At 45.8% G+C, this 17395-nt stretch overlaps 1 protein-coding gene across 1 annotated transcript in view; it reads left to right on the top strand.

Moving 5' to 3' along the window:
* The first annotated feature begins 1853 nt into the window (after positions 1-1853).
* Prkca (protein kinase C alpha) overlaps positions 1854-17395 on the top strand; it is a 399975-nt gene continuing 384433 nt past the window's right edge. The window contains exons 1-2 of the mRNA XM_032914268.1: positions 1854-2529; positions 5325-5356. Of these exons, the coding sequence (XP_032770159.1) occupies positions 2357-2529; positions 5325-5356 (205 nt within the window). The 5' untranslated portion in view covers positions 1854-2356. The remainder of the gene's footprint in view (positions 2530-5324; positions 5357-17395) is intronic.

Below are 17395 nucleotides of genomic sequence, written 5' to 3' on the forward strand. Positions count from 1 at the left end.
AACTACAATTATCAACTAAACATGGAGGGTTTGAGACCCTCATGATGGTTTTGGTTTCTGTGTTTTTGAGAATTCCATTCATTTTCCTAGTGTTCTTCATTCTTCTCCTGACCCTTCCCTCCTTGCCTCCTTGGCCTGGAAGTGCTGAGATTTACTTTCCAGATAGAATAGCACCAAGCACCAACAGTACTGGCTGTGCTGGCTAGCCCTACCCACTTGACACAAGCTGGTACCAATCGAGAAAATAATTCCCTCCATAAGATCGGGCTGTAGGCAAGCTTGTAGGGCATTTTCTTAATTGGTGATTGATGGAGGAGGGCCCAACCCGTTGTGAGTAGTGCCATCCCTGGGCCGGTGATTCTGGTTGAGCAAACTAGTAAGCAGCAATCTCGCATGGCCTCTGCATCAGCTCCTGCCCTCAGGTCTCTCCTGGCTTAGCTTCTCGCAGTGAGCTGTGATTCAGGATACATACGTAAGCCAAACAAACCCTTTCCTATCCAAGTTGCCTTTGGTCATGGTGTTTCGTCACAGCAATAGTGACCCTAAGACACTTGCTCACCAGATTGTAAATGGGTCAGCGAAGAGCCTGCTCTACTGATGGCCAATCAGCCTCCTACACTTGTTTAAATGTAGAAGCTATCTTTTCATCAAGAGTCACCAATAGGGCCTCTCGAAAAAGAATAGTCCTTCATGGTTTACGGGATATGCTGGGAGCTAGTATCTCAGACGATTTTTCTTCTTTTAAGATCTTTACTTGAGCTCTTAAGTTCCTGATCCTCTGGGGGTCACTCGCTGGTGTCCAAGTTAAAGTGCACATTGTCTTGATGGATTTGTACTCAACGATAAATGAAGCTGATGAGATGGCTCATCCCTCTAATTCCAGCACCCAGGAGCTGCAACAGGAGTGTTACCTGGAGTTCGAGACCACCCTAGGCAGATTGGGACAATGAACTTCTTGCTGGGAAGTGATAGCTTCAGTACCAGGTTTAGAATCCTCCAGGCAGACCTAATAAATATTCATCAGGCGCTCTGGTGGCCCAGCCTCCAGCACGCCCTTTGCATACATATCCATTCCAGCGACTCCTTCACGAGCAGTTTTACTTGGTAATTTACAAATGTTCTGGCTGAACTCTACACCTGCCAGTATCTCAGCAATTAGCTTAGGATGCAAAATGATTTCTAAATTAAGGTTCTGGACATGGAAAATCAAGAGAGCCTGATCATCATCGGCACTACAGCTCTGATAGTCAATGAATAACATCACGAACCAGGGCAAGCACTCTCTGGCATCTTCCAGGGCGATTACGGCTGCCGTACAAATCTATAAAATAAGCAGGTGAACTGCAGGTCAAAGATCGAAGGTAGGTAAGAGGGCCCGCGATCAGTTATTCAAAACCGCTCCCTTTTACCGACTCTAAACTGAGCGAGGGTTAGGGTTTGGGCATTTTAGTGGCATAAACGACTAGAATGGCATTTTCGTCAGGTGAAAGGTTAAATGGGTAAGAGGCTGATAAAACGCCAACAAACCCCGAAATGCCGGTGGGTCCAGGTAGCTAGACAACAAGCTACCTCTGTACCTGCTAAGGGTGGGGTGGCATCAGGGGAGTGCCCTGTGCTCGGTTCCTCCCGGGCACAACTTCCATCCCAGAAAGAGGAAAGCAAGAGCAGGGAAGCGTGAGTGGGTGGAGGAAGGTGGGGAAGAGGAGGAGGCCGGGCACGACGAGCGGAAGGAGAGGAGGAGAAAAAAGAGGGAGGAGGAAGCAGAGGAAAAGGGAGGAAAAGAAGCGGGCGGTGGAGGAGAAGGACCCGCCCCTCTCGGCTTCTTCCTGGGCTGGGCATCTCCAGGGCCTCTCCCTGACCGCCGCCCTCCGCTGTTGGCCCGGCTCACAAGGGCCCCCCACCCAGTACGCGTGTCCAGCTCCGTGCAGAGCAGCGCAGCTCAGAGGCCCTAGGCTCGCCCCGCGCGCGTCCCCGCCCCGCGCGCTCCTACTCCAGTCCGCGCGCGCGCGTGCACACATACACACGCTAGCTCTCCGGGCATGCGCAGTGGGCGGCGCCGCTCCGGGCCGCCTCTTGCTGCCGCGAGTAGGAAGCGCGAGCGCCGGGCGCCGGGCTGTCAGTGAGCGTGGGGCCAGCCAGCGAGCGAGAGAGCCGGAGAGAGCCAGAGGTAGCCAGAGAGAGCCAGAGAGAGCGGCTCAGCTCCCAGCTCCAAGCAGCGCAGCGCCCGCCCGGCTCTCCCCGGCCACCGCCGCCACCACCGCACCTCAGCACCGCCACCTCGGCCGCCGCCCCCGCCCACCCCGGCCCTCCCCGGCTGCTGCTCCCCGGCGGAGGCAAGAGGTGGTTGGGGGGGACCATGGCTGACGTTTACCCGGCCAACGACTCCACGGCGTCTCAGGACGTGGCCAACCGCTTCGCCCGCAAAGGGGCGCTGAGGCAGAAGAACGTGCATGAGGTGAAAGACCACAAATTCATCGCCCGCTTCTTCAAGCAACCCACCTTCTGCAGCCACTGCACCGACTTCATCTGGTAGGTGCGCGCGGCAGCCCGGGGGACCCGGGAGCCACCTTTGCTCGGGGCTCAGGTCTCCTTGTCCCGGGGACTTGGGCTCGGGGACGTCTCTGAGCCCCGGCGCGTCCTCACTCTCATGGCCAGGACTCCTCCGAGAACTTAGAGTGACCGGCCGGAGTCCGAACTCTCGCCAGGAGTGACAGGCGCGCACCCACGCGGGACACTCCCTGGGAAATGGCCCGGCGCTGCCACACATGCCCTGCCCTGAAGGGACTCATGGTTCGGCATGGGGTGACTCGGATGAGGGAGAAGGTCCCCTCGCTTCTGGTAGGCTCACGGGTCTTTCCCGTCGCCAAGCGGAGCGGCCAATGCAGCCCGGTGGGAGCGAAGGGACCGGGAAAAGAGAATGCTGGTGGCAGAGTGGCCCCGGGACGCGCAAGAAACACGCCCCGGAGTAGCGGGGAGCCGCTGCGAGCCGCTCCAACTTGCTGGCGAGCCAGGCTGGGCGCGTTCCGGGGAGTGTTTGTGCCTCGCGTCGGGCTGGGACTCCGCTGGAACCTTGGGTCCCTGCCTACTGTAGGCTGTTTCTACTGGGCACGGAGACTTTGACTTTTCTGGGTGAGCCCAGCGGGGGGAGGGTGGGGAGGGAGAGAGATGGAAGGCAGCAAACTGTTGAAAGCTTGCAGTGGGGGAGGAGGGCTAACCCAGCAGGCAAATGGCAGAGGGCAGAGGGAGTCATTTAAAATAGACCCTGTCAACAGGAGATTAGACCTGCAACCCAGTTGATGAGGACAGAGGGCTTATTTAAGAAAAATACTGTAATGGCTAAAGGTGTCAGCGCTCAGGTGATTTCCACTGAATGCCAAGCCTTGGTAACTGAGGGGCTTGATAGAAGGAGGGGCTCAGGGATCTATCTCTCTGGAGCCTGCAAAATTAGGTAAGATTGTATTTATGCAGATTTACGTTTTTACTTTTTTAGAGAATTATAGCTTTCATCAGATTTTCAAAATGTCAATATCGCCCCTCCCATCCCAATGCTTAGAGATCTGGAACTAAGGGAACTCCCAGCCCCCCTCCCACGACTTTGAACATCAAGTGTCAGCTTTTTCTGACTCTTCTCCGTGGATTTGGAGTAAAAAGTTCCTTATAAGCAAGAGCTATGGCTGGGGCTCCTTAGCTCCCTCCTGGGTGGGAAGCCATAAGGGGTGAAGTGCACTTAGATACCAAGCAGTCAGCCGGCTAGCATTATACACACTGGGTATCCTAGTGGCTCTAGTGGCGCTGAATCCACCCAGAGAAGAGAATTAAAAGGGGGAGCCCCACCATCAGGGTGCCAATAAGATGCCCAATTTTTCCTTCCTTTTAAGAAATCATTCAGAAGTGCACCTTGGTGAAAAAGGCAACCACTTGATAGTTTCTGTAGTGTAGTTAGCATCTGAAGCAATCCAGCTCAAGGAGTGGGTGACCATAGATAAGGCTACTTAAGATGACTTTAGCATCCGGGTAAAGGGAGGATATTGCGTTGGGTGATTTGCAGCCTCCCATGTTAACCACGAGAGTCTATTCAAAGGGGCTAGAGTGATAATTACTTCTACAGGAAGTAGATACGTTAGAAAAAGGACTTACATTTTTACCACGCTAACTAATCAGTCTCCACTATCACTGTCCAGAGGATCAGTCCCCCGCCAACTGATGAGGTACTCTGGGTACCAGGTTCACTGTGATGTAGTCCACAGGAGCACAAGTGCTTCACTTAATCTGAAAGCATCCAGTTAGATGGCTTGGGAATCCCCCACCAAGATCATCTTGCAGTGGATTTAATTTCTCTGTTTTCCTTCATTATGATTCCTATAAGTCTTTGGTTTACAATTTAATTTCAGTATTTATTGTATTTTAAAGGAAAATATTTGAACTTAGATTTTTTTTTTTGGTAGGGCGATGACATTAAGATAATTATAAAGGAATGCAGAGTGCTTTGTAAGGTTAAAATGCTATGCAAAGCAAGAGATTGTGAGCCACCTCGGAGAACATTTTGATGCAGTTCGTTCTGTTGGAACAGTGTTTGTAGTCAAATATCCACGTCAGGGCTCTGTGCTTACAGAGTCAGTTCTCTAAAATGATTTACAAGAACAGAATGGCCTCAGTATAGACTTTGGTTCTCCATGAAAATTAGACCACAGATAATCTCAAGTACACGCTATAGCAGAGATGTTTCCTCTAATCGGATTCCTTCAGCCAAGATAAGATGTAGACAGTGGTACTCTATGACAGTTCTTAGACACATACTATTTGAAACAAAGTTCTAACAAGCTACTTTTTGATTGTCTTTAGGAAGAAAAAAATTACTTTGTTTTCAGGACTAAAAAGGAATTCCCCCTGGGGTTGGGGATTTAGCTCAGTGGTAGGGCGCTTGCCTAGCAAGCACAAGACCTGGGTTCCGTCCCTAGCTCTGAAAAAAAAAAAAAAAAAAAAAAAGGAAGTCCCCCCCCCTCCAATCCCCAATTTTAAAGCATAAAATTTAAGCTCCCTTGTGTCATCCGAGTTCTGTAGCCAACAATTTTGAGTTTGAAGTCATGTTCTTGTTTTGAAATTTAAAATACCAATCCTAGAGCAGAAAAGACTAGCTAGACAGAAGCTTGATAACAGTTCAGCAATCCTTTACAGACAGATTTACATGGTTATCTCGTTAGATACTTAGGGCTGTTTTTTTAATGGAACTCTCGGGTTTCAAGCATCGACTTTTAGACGCTGTAGAATACTTGTTCTCGGTGGAAAGGAGGCTAAGATATTTGTTCTTATTTTCTGTTTTCCAGGGGGTTTGGAAAACAAGGCTTCCAGTGCCAAGGTAAGCTGCCTCGATGGGCTTCATTTCCAAACATCCAGGCGTGAGCACCGCACACAGGAACTGTACTTCTGGTCAACATTTCTTTTTGATCCGAAAGACATGGTACTTAGATAATATTTTCAAAGCACAAGTGATGTTAGTTTGTTCCTTTGAAGAAAAGAAAACATAATATCACCTAGTAATCTGGACACAGGACTGCCTTTTTTTTTTTTCCATTGAAAAAAAAAAAGCAAAAGCCTTCTTTTTTTATTTTTGCCGAGAACATTGCTGTCAGAAACTGCTGTCTTTGTGTGGGTGTTTAGGAAAATAAAAAGGAATCACTTTGTATTCATGTGGTACTTCTTTCCCCAACTCCCCCCCGCCCCCTACACACACACTACATCGGATACTCGAGGCAACTTGTTTTAGGCTATATGTAATTCCAGGAAAGTTGTGTAGGTCACCCATTGTCACCATGAACAAAGTATGCACACTTTGACATTACGTCAGTGATGTGAGGGTGACTGACAGCTCTAGTGTCAGTGTGCAGTGTGCCTTCCCTCCAGCCTGAGTACACATTTCATGCATGCTCTCCTGTGTGCAGGCTCCAATGGTTTTCCTCCCTCACCTACAATTGCGTTGTGCACTGCCACTACTGTGCGGCCATCAAATATCTAACTTTTTATATTCTCTGTCTTATCTGTTGGGTTGGATAAATAAGCCCTTTATAGCTATCGAAGGTGTTTCAAGTTCCCTAGCTCGCCTGCTGGCTTGTCTGCTCATAGTCTATAACATGTTTATTTAGTTCGAGCTATATTTCCCATCTGGGCATAGGTTTATTATTAGGGCAAGTGGAAAGTACATTCTAGCCTGGAAAATATCGTCCTAAGACTGTCTCTTATTAAGTGCATTAGAGAAAGACACTGTGTGCATGTGCTTTTCTATTTTCTATTTTTACAGGTGATGGTGTATTATTAAGTTGATTATCTTTTTGTAAACTTTCAATTTGGTGACCTTGTTTCTAATACACTGTATTAGAGAGGGGACATTTTATAGCATAATGATCATTAATACTGTACCTTTCTTAATTCCATGATGTGCTTAAACCTCTGATTGAATGAGTCGTTTTGAGAGCTCCATTTGGAAATGAATGGATATTGATTTTAAACAAAGAGGAAAGCGTGTTGTGTCAGCCTTTAAATTAGATGAAAGAAAGACCTTGGTTCTCCAAGTTCTGGGCCTAAATTTTGTAGATTAGGCTTGGGTCTAGGTTTGAATGTGATTTTAGGTAGTTCAAACATGCAAATGAGATCTAAGTCTGTTACTATTTTGATTTTGGCTTCAGTTTGAGTCAGAGCCTATGGAAACTTACAAGAAAAATAGTTACCAAATTTCCTCAACTTGTCCAGGGGAAAATAGTTATGTTGTTTTAAAATTGTATCTTTAGAGTCACTGGGTCTCTGCTAGCTCATTGGTCAGAGCAGGTACTGTGGGTAAAATCACAGGGTATCCATGGTTCAAGGTCACCAGTTCTGTGAGATTCCCTACATAGTATGTGCTGAGCTTCCAGTGGAATCTCAGATGAACAGCCTCATGCCTTCACAACTCCCTTTTATATGATTTCTTTTAAGAAAAATATACTCATAAAATGTTTAAAAAGTGAAATAGTACACCTCTTTCTCTTTCTACCTGCCTCCAGGGATAATGTCTTTTAAAAACACCCATTTAGTCTCTGTTTGCACATATTTAGTTGTAAGAGCTTGAACTCTCCTGTTATCTGTGCAGGGTGCATAGCTTCCCCCCATGTATGCTAAGTAGCTATGTGAGCCAGCCTCGGCTGACTCTACACAGTGGCTATTCACTCTCGTCTCCTCCACTAGGGATGTAGGTTACTACTAAGTTCACCCAGACACATTATAGAGAGCATCCCTGGGAACCAGTGTAGGTGTTTCTAGAATGGATACCCAGATGTGTGGAGATGTGCTTTTTAACTTTTTTTTTTTTCTTTTCTTTTTTTTCGGAGCTGGGGACTGAACTCAGGGCCTTCCACTTGCTAGGCAAACGCTCTACCACTGACCTAAATCACCAACCCCGCTTTTTAACTTTTAATGGGAACTGTAGAGTTACTGTCCAAAAGGACTCCAATGCGCGGTTTACCATGAATGTAAAGCCTGCTTGCCCTTCCCAGCACTCTCTGGGTAGAGAGGTTGCTATAGAAATTGGCTTTATCTTTTGCTAATGTCAGAGGGGAAGAGGACCTTACTTTTAACTTCTGTCTCCCAGGCTATTAGTGAGGTCAAAGTCCCCTCCCCACGTGCTGTAGACATTTGTATTTCTTCTGTGAATTTCTTTACTAGATTTACAATAAAACATGGATAAATGGCTTTACAAACCACACTAATTAGAGAAGAGTGCTTTATGTCCAGTTGTTGGTTTTAAGGAATTTACCCTTTGATTGCTTTAAGTAATGAATCCCCCTAGTGCAAGCACACATTTTAATTCACAGTAACCTTTTCAAGGATGACTGTATTTAGAAGTGCTATCTGCTGCTACATCTTGTTTAGTGTGCGTCATCTGTGCTTGACTTCTTGTGGCCATATTGTATCTTATTGTGGTAACTTAATTAAGAAAGATGCTCTGCCTAGGGCAGTGCTTTTACTCCCCAAGCAGTACTTATCCTGCCTGCCTTGCTTTTAATGCCTCCTTAAATTCACTGTTTCTCTGAGCACCTGACCACTTTGGAATACATTTTATCTTGATGTCTCGACTTTCTCTCCTTTGGTCCTGGTTATTAGAAAGTTATTCCTATTCAGGAGACTAACTCATTCTCATCCACACTGCTGGATAGCCCTTTCTTCCAAATAGCAGCCCGAGTTTGGGAAGAAATTTTTGGAGAAAGGGTCTCACCATGTAAACCTAGGTTGGCCTTGAACTCTCAGAGATCTTTCTGCTTCTGCCTCCTGAGTGCTGGGATTAAAGGCATATGTCACTATGCCTAGCCCTGAAGCTTTTTATATTCTTGGTACATTAGGTTTTTCTTACCTGATGACAATATTTTCTAGCTACAGAAACAGTTTGTTGATTTGCTCCATAGGTTCAGTAATTGGAGCAGGTGTACCCTACTCCTCCTCTCCTGTCCCTCCATCTCCCCCTCCCCCTCCCTTCCTCTCTTCTGTGTCTTTCCTCTCTCTCTCTTCCTCTTCTTTCTTTGCATAGGTTGTAAATAAGGGTCACATATCCATGTCACAGGTAATATATCTTTGTCATAATTTTGCTTGGTGAATGATAAGAATTGTGATACTAAATTAATAAATTAATTTCAGCCCTAAAAGCTGAACCTATTTCACCAGGAAAGAGTTCAGTTGACACATGGAACACTTATGTTTATTTCTTTGGCCCAAGATTCAACATAAATGGACTCAGGGAAACTTCTAGAGAAGTGTTTGTTGAGTTATTTGCACTCTCCCAAAGTGGATGTTGTGCCATTCTTAGTTTTATTGCATTGTGGGTACACAGTGATATCAGCAGGCCTGAATACCAGGAGGATCCCATATGAGAGTCTACTCTCTGGATGATGTCTTGGAGATGGAACCAAGAGCCTTAAATACTAGGGGAAAGAAAAAAAAAGTTCACAGTGGGCCCTGACACCATGAAACAGCTTCCTTACCGTCTTCAGAGAGCAAGGCAACCTTGTCTGTTTGTAGCTCTTAAAGATTGGCGGCGAGGCTCATAACTGCCTTTTGAATTTTTGCTTACTATTTCCTGTATTTTTTACTTGGTGACTCTAGGGCTCTTTTCATCCTCCTAACCTCAGCAGATAGTCAGTCCTCACTCACATTTTCTTTCTTTTCTTTGTCTCAGAGAAAGGGAAGTGGACTTGTGTGGCCCAGGCATTGGTGGCACTGAGTTTGAGTCTGCTGGGCGAGGAGGTCTGACTCCAGGCAGATTCTCTCTTGCATCAGCTGCTTCCAAAATCACGTGTTTAGGACACAGTGGTCCTTGGTGCTGCTCTTACAGAGCCTGGTCCTCTGGGGCTATCTGCTACTTTCACTACTGGAAACGGGACTGAGCCAAGTCATTTTTTTCCCCTTCTCAGAGTTAGCAACAGCCCTGCCAGTCTCTAATTACAGCGGTGGAAGCAACCTCTGAGAGGAAAATGTGACCCGCTTGTTTGAAGCGCCAGGCTTCAGCTCATGGCGTTTGTTACATCTAGCTGGCCTCTGAAAATTCCCTCCTTTTCCCATTCTCTCTCTTTTGTTTAGTATCTCACATTTAAATGAACTTTATCCCTGAGGGAGCATTGGAAGTCAGCTGGACTTGTAACTATAGGGTCCATGACCCTGCAGGGCCAACCCTGGGTTCTCAGGGCACTGTAGGGATGAATCTGCATCTCTCCACTGCAAAGCAGTTAGGAATCTTGAAGGTCTCTTGCTAGGGACGGGCATATCATAGCCTATACTTTACTTGGGACTTCTCTGAAGCTCCAACTTTTCAGTAATAAAAGTCAGCTTTTCTTCTGCTGCGCTGGTGACATTTTATTTTAAAACCCCAATAACCTATCTGACCAGGATGGGTTTTGCATTTCCTTAAGAAAGTGAAAATTGTGGGGTGAGGTGGTGGTGGGGGGAAGAATACTTATCTTCAATACAAGCTGAAGGGAGAGGGAGAGAGAGAGAGAGAGAGAGAGAGAGAGAGAGAGAGAGAGAGACAGACAGACAGACAGACAGACAGACACACTGACACTTAATGGAGGCTGACCCTTTTTGAGACAGTGTCTCATATACACTAGGCTGGCCTTGAACTTGTAATGTAGCTGACTTACAAACTTCCCATCTTCTTGCCTCTCTGTGTCTGTCGGGTGCTGGCATCACAGGTGTGTACACTGTTCTTTGTTTATGTGCTGGGAATTAAATACGAGGCAGGCTCTCTACCAGCTTAGCTATTTGCCCAGACTGAGACTGACCTTTAACAGAAATGGGGCAGTGGGGATCATATTGGCAGCCTTGTAGGAAAGGGACGTCCAGTTGTCCTCATCTGCCAAGTAGTGTGGGTACCAGGTGCCAGGAGATAGACAAGGGCTGAGGGCCAAACTGAGCACAATCGAGAGCTTGGCCAACTTGAATGGAATATTTGTTCTCATGCTCTGGAATCTCTGCCTCTGTTTGTTTGTTTGTTTGTTTGTTTGTTTTGTGGTGCTTGGAATTAAACCTAGGACCACTAAGTGGTAATCCCAGCACAAGGTTTGAGGGAAGCACATCTTATAGGTAGCACAAAAACTCAACCACCTAAAACTTAGAGTGAGCTCCAGCGGCCCATGGGCTTCACACTTGTGTCAGAGGTTTCTGTAATCGTTTGCCTATCAAGCAGAGACCTGCCCTTTGACATCTCCTTTCTGATAGGTTCCTGAATCCCTGGTGAGAAGTGTAACTCTGGGTGCATGTGTATCTATGTGTGCACATTTGATTGTGAACGGAGCTGTGCCCATACGGTAGCATGCATGTAGAGATAGGAGAATGAATTCAGAAGGTGCTCCTGTCTCTCACCTTGTTGAGACAGAGTCTGGTTTTTTCCACTGTGCTGTGTCAGGACAGTTGGCTTACAAACTACTAGAGATTCCCCTGTCTCTACCTCCTATCTCCCTGTGGAAGTATTAGGATTACATATATGTACCGTACTGCTTCAGGCTTTCTAACATGGGCTCAGGGGATTTGAACTCAGGTCTTCATGGTTGTGTGGCAAATATTTTGCCTACCAAGGCATCTCCTTAGTCCCCTGTAGGTGAACTCTTGGTGTTAACTTGGAACTCAGAAGAGTTTGTAACAACGCACAGAGTCAATGTCAGAGGCTACACAGCTTGCACTTGAAAGTTGCAGGGCTGGGGAGTGGGGGCTTAGGGGGAGGGCAAGTGCAGCCCAGGCTCTTCTCAGCTACCTCCCCCCTCCAGTAAAGATGTATATTGTTTATTATAAGTAGGGGTGCCAGGCTGGAGCTGGTGCCGGATATTCCTGCTGCCCCCCCCAAAAGATTTCTGATTAATGGCTGAGCGGCCCTCTTTTACTTGGGGAGTGAGAGTGCTCTGTTGTTTGATGAACAGGCTTCCTCCCCGACCAGAAGCCAGAGCTGTAGTGTGTGGAGTGCTTCCCCCCTTCACAGGCAGCGGGGACCTAACAGATGTTTACTTTCGCAGAGGAGTTTGACAACCAGGCTCCCTTCCTTTTGTTTTATGGTTTCTTGATTCCATCATGCTCTCTGATGGCAATTCCACCCTCCCAGATACTCTCACCCAAACTGAAGTTTTCAGACGCAGCAGCCCTTGGGTTGTGTCTCTTTACAGAGTCAGACCAGTTTCAGAGCAACATTGATCTCTGGGCTGCCCTGACCGGGTGCGGCTCAGACCTCAGCAGCTCCTCAGTGTACTCGGCTATTCCCTGCCTTGTCAGACTTTCCAATGGACGTCTCCCTCCTTCACTTACGGACGCTTCGTCCTCTGGTCCTTCTGGCCATCATAAGCTGCAGTTGACCAGGTGACATCTGTGACTTTAAGTCTTAGCCGCAGTGTAGCTTAGGCCTGTCCCAAACTGCCAGCCCTTCTGGAGATGTATGCCCATCATGGGAGCTTGTCACTACACCCCTCTGCCTCGCTCTTCCTCTGCTGACAGAGTGCAGGATTGGGACTTCTTTCCGTGTGTGTCCCCAGTGGTTAGTGCAGTGCCTGGTACTTTATAGACACTATGTAAATATTTGTTGGGTGTGTGATTATATAAATATTAGAGAAGTTATGACACAAAGGCTCATAACCAGAAAGATAGCGACTTTTGGCTGAGTTTATTTATTTATTTATTTATTTTTAAAGCTAGCTTCTTATCTAAAGATATGCCAACCTTCGGAGGACTCGGTAGCTAGGCAAAACAGAGAGCAGAAAAATCCAGTTTGCATCTCTAAAGAGTTGTATGTACTGCTGGCCCTAATAAATTAGCACAGTGGGAGTGAAGCATACATTCCTTCTCTCTTATGAGAAATCTGCAGGTACCAGGAATACATCTTACCGCCACAAATACAATCAAGGACATCTTATGGGCTGTATTAGGAAGGCAAGATGTGTTGAATCCAGGGTGAGAAATCGAAGCCACTCTTCAGGGCACTTTTGGCCCCGTCACTTCAATGTTCTGTTTTACTTTGAGATCGCTAATAGCTGACCCCACATTGTCATGCCCAACCACATTGATCCTGCTATTTTTAAACTTCCTAAATTTGAAAGGCTTTTTAAGCCTCAAGGTGAGAAAGAGAGGATGAGAATGGTGGTATGAAATGTCAGTAATTGGATTGCGACAGCTTTAAAGGGTTTATTCAAATAGAAAGAAGAGAAAGCTAACATCGTTAGGTGCTAGTCACTATCACGGTTTTCCCATTTTAGGTGATTTTATCTAAAAGCACCTTAGAATCTCCTGTGAAGAAGGAGAGAGTTGGGAGCATCTCCAGCCTGGGGCAGGGGCCTGGGTTCACATTGTAATCGTTTTGAGGAAACACTCCTCCCAGCCAACTGGAAACCATTTCTTTTTGGTGCTTGTGAAGCCTGGATTTGTAGGCAAGGAAAGAATGATGCCATGAAGGGAAACACCAAGCCACCTCCCTGGGACTAGACTGGCTTGGTCTTTGCAGTCCTCACCCTTCTCAGACTTTCCACAGCAAACCCTTCATTTTAACTCTTGTTTTCCATCAAACCGTGAAACTCATAGGAGACTGGAAGTTAAGCCATAAACACAGGGGAGGGGACACAGTCTTAACAGTTAGGGTGAGTTAAAATTGCTAAAACCAAATTAAAAAAAAAAAAACTGTCCCTATTAAATTATATAAAGGGGAAATGACTTGTGGAAATAGGTTTCTGTGAAGAATGGAATAGAGGGAGAATGACTTGATTAATCATCAGCACAAAGCTGGAATTATTTAGGGGCAAGTTCACAAAGGAAGACAGCCGAAGGACAGTCCATCTTTCATGCCGCCTTCTCCTGCTGTCTCCCTGTACCCCGTATCTACACATTTCTATTTTCAGTATCGTAAGAAATGCAAAGTCCATCTGTCTTGTCTGGGCAACTTTAATAAGGACTTGAGAAATCACTAATGATGTGAATACGGGACATAGGCTCTTAGAGATCCGTTTAGGTCTGACTTGAGCAAACTGCTTTTTTCCAGTGTGATCCGTATGCAAATGTTCAACCACCGAGTTGCACCCCCAGTCCCAACCATGACTCTTCTGATGTATCTCATCACTCCTGTGTAGTACTCGCTGCCCATGGTCCACAGAGGGGCATTTTCCTGTGCTTGATGCACAATGACAACCACCCCTCCCCCTCCCCCTATGTAGTGTTTTAACATTAGGCATGGTTCCATGTACTTTTCTTAAATTACTTGGAACATTAGTTAGCCTCAACAATTGCAAAGAGGTAAGCTATATTGCTTCTGTTTTACAGATATGCCAGAGGAGAAGGTTTTGATACACGTTTACAGTTGACTGTGGTGGAGCTGGGACTCAAACCCAGGTCTATATGCCATGTTACTAAGCTAAGGTTGTGCTGCCTCTCACAAGTCCCCATTTATTGATGTTTCTGTCACTCACTGACCACACTTGCTTGTGGAGGTGTTGAAGAATCAAAAGCCAATGTACCCTTTATTCATGTACCTTAGATGCATGGACTCTCATGTGCCCCTGTACCATTCTAGCGGTTCAGCGCACAGCGGATAAGCTTGTACTAGGAACTCAGCATGGAGCCCAAGAAGTCCTCCATGAGAGCATTGAATCATGACTCTACATCTAATGTGTACATAATATTACATTCTGGTCTGGATGAATTAATTGTGGAAGCATGTGGGAAGGTAGCATATACTGTTTGTACATACTAGATGATGGCTGTAGATTTGGGCTTAGAGGGTGTGTGGAATTTTCTTTCTTTGGGATGACGGGACAGACATTCTAAGGTTAGGAAATAGTAGCAGGATGCGTGGTAGGCGAGTGTAACTTTTGTGTTCTAATAGCAAAACACACCAGGACGAGAGCTGTATTATTTAAGATGTTACCAGTCCCAACCGCCAAGTCCTAGAGCAGATTAGAGAGCTCTTTATGGGGCTGTTGGTGCCTGTTGACTCAGTGGACAGTGGCTGTTTTGCAAGGATACATTGTTTCCTCTTGTGTCTTTTTTTTTTTCTTCTTACTGTGTCTAGTTTATGTTTCCGGAAAAATGTTATAGTGGGGGAGATTAGGCATTGTAGCTTCTTATGAAAGATACATTGTATCGAAGTAGGAAAGGCCCTTGCTGCTGCCTTCACACTGTTGCTGGCTGTAAGGAAGCCTGGGAGACTGATTACAGAGTCACTTTAGAAGTCTAGGGCTCTTGATCCATGGAAATTAGGTCTGGATATGGTACACTCAGTTATACTAGATATGGGAGGGAAAATATAATTAGAACATTTACATATTCAAAACAGGCAGCATTACTTTAGAAACTAGCTGTTCATTTAGATTTATTTCCTCGTTCAATATCATTGGCTATTGCTTTATTATTTAGTGTCTGATGCATTTTCAGCATACTAGAGAACTTTGCAAGAGATACCACTGAGCTCTGGGGCTCCAGGTTGAAATATAAGCTGGGTTTTCACCTGGACTTTTATCCGAGCTCCCAAGGGAGAAATGGCAGTTTGCACAACACCACTCCTGAGCTCATATGTGCTTACAATGTGTGCCTATTGTGCTCTTCCTGTGGAGAGCTGGCAGTGCCACCCTTGCCCAGCAGCAGGGACACTGGAGCAGAGAGAAATTAAACAGCTTACCCTCCATCGTGCCAGCAGGGAGTGGTGGAGCTGGGACCTGAAACCAGGCAGATTGAGTGACAGTGTGGGTTTCTAGGGCAGTGTTTTCTTTGCAGCTGAAGTCATACAGACTGTAGCCTATCCCTTTTCCTCATCTCACTGCATTTGTGTTTCCTTCAGGTTTTTAAGCGAAGTATGATTTGTGATGCTGTTTATGACAATAGACACAAAAGGCTCAGGGACTGGAGAAAGCTTGGCTCGCACTCATGGAGGCTTTACTTAGTTCACATCCAGACCTAACCTCTGCCGCCAGGCATCCGGCTTAGAGGTGGAGTACTTGCCTGGCAAACACAGGTCCTGGGTCTCATCCCTCAACCATTTACCATGAAGTTAAATACCAGAACTCAGCTTAAATTCTTTTTCATATGTTATGTTAATACTCGAGGCTCCGGTGGGTGGATTTCCATAACCCTATAACTGCCAGAGCTAACCTGACCCATAGGCAGAATGTCTAGAAATAGAAATGGGGCTTTACTATTGAAAACAATGTAAATAGTGATTCCTAACTATACTATATAGCAGACCTTAAAGTGCTTCCTGTTCTGTCTTAAATTCAAGTACCTCTCAATTCCGTTGTTATGCCATAACCATTCCACAAAGCATAGTTGGCATTCCATAGGCAGAGTGCAAACTACAGCGATCATGTTGGGAGCCATCGTCCAGTAATAATCCTAAACTTGTTTTGGAACGAATCTAGTTTTCCATGTGTTCTGTCCTTCCAGTTTTGCACTGGTGGCATCCATCTGACAACTCAGTGGACAGACATTTGGTTTCCGTTTTAAAGTGTGGCTTTCATATTTTATTTCTCTATACTACATGTGATTTTAAAAAAATCAAGTGGTTAGTAGTTATAAAGAGTTTAGAAACATGCATATCTTATTCGATTTATTTACTTGCTTTTTAGAACTGAAGTAAAGGTTACTGCCTAAAGCCGCCACTTTACTCGACTTAAGTGTATAGCCCAGGACCCTTCCCAGTTAGTATGGGGATGGAGAACAGAGCTGTCCAATGGCCAGGCCATGCGGTTTACCTTGCAAAATCATCACTTATGAAGATTAATTCTTGGACTGCGGCAGGGGCGGTGGATGTGCTGAGGCTTCAGCTTGGTGAACTAAATGAATGGAATGCAAGGCTGCATAGCTCAGAAGCCCTGAGGCATTCGCTTCAACTTTGCATTTAATATGATAAGGAGACATATTGCTAATGCTTTTGTGAATGCTTTGATGTCTTTTCTATTCTTTTCTTTCTTTTTCTTTTCTTTTTTTCATTTAAAGTAAACCCTGGGTCTGGGGAGATTGCTCAGGGTGAAGTCCTGAGTTCAGATACTCAGTACCCATGTAAAAGCTGGTGTGGTGGCCCCTGCCTGTTACCTTGGTGCTGAGTGGTAGACGTGCAGATTGGCCTCGTTGGCCTGCCCGCCAATCTCGCTGAAGCAGCAAGCGTAGCTCAGGGAGAGATGCTGCTTCAAAGACACGGCCAAAACAACAGAGATGAAGCACGATGGAGAAAGACTGGTGGTCACCTCTGTCCTCACATGTGCATGCCTGAGTGGGTATGCACACACATGTGCATGTACCACATACAGACACATATACATATAAGTGGACTCTGGAAGAATAACATATTTATGAGACTAATTTTGATTGCCTCCCTTGTGCATAAGATGTTTTTGGCAGACTTGACCATTGGTGACAGTTGTTTGATGGCCTCTGTTTTATCTCAGTGTCAGGAAATGCATCATGAACTTGGGCTTTTTATGCATTTTCCACCTGTCTCTCTTTTATTGCCAAATTATATTACATTTTGTTGTACTGTTCTGAAGCCATATGGTGACTTTATCTTAGACTTTCAACTCTGCCCCATCCCCAGTAGGGTATCACTATGTAGTCCTGGCTGGCCCGGTACTTGCTGTGTGGACCAGGCTGATCTTGATATCATATAAATCCACTTGCCTCTGCCTTCTGAGTGCTAGGCTTAAAGACATGTGCTTCCCCCCCCCGGATATATTCATATCAGCTTGATTAGACTTTTGTTCACTATGAAATAATTGGATGGTTCTTTTATGAACCATGGGCTTTTCATATTGCTTAAGGTAGGATAGAGTCAAAGGCACGACATCATGCTTGCGTGGTATGGGTTGGCTATCTGTATTCATATGCATCGTAGAAGTTCACGCCTCACCTCCTTGGCCATTCTGGT

The sequence above is a fragment of the Rattus rattus genome, chromosome 9, assembly GCF_011064425.1.
Source record: "Rattus rattus isolate New Zealand chromosome 9, Rrattus_CSIRO_v1, whole genome shotgun sequence".
Taxonomy (NCBI): Eukaryota; Metazoa; Chordata; class Mammalia; order Rodentia; family Muridae; genus Rattus; species Rattus rattus.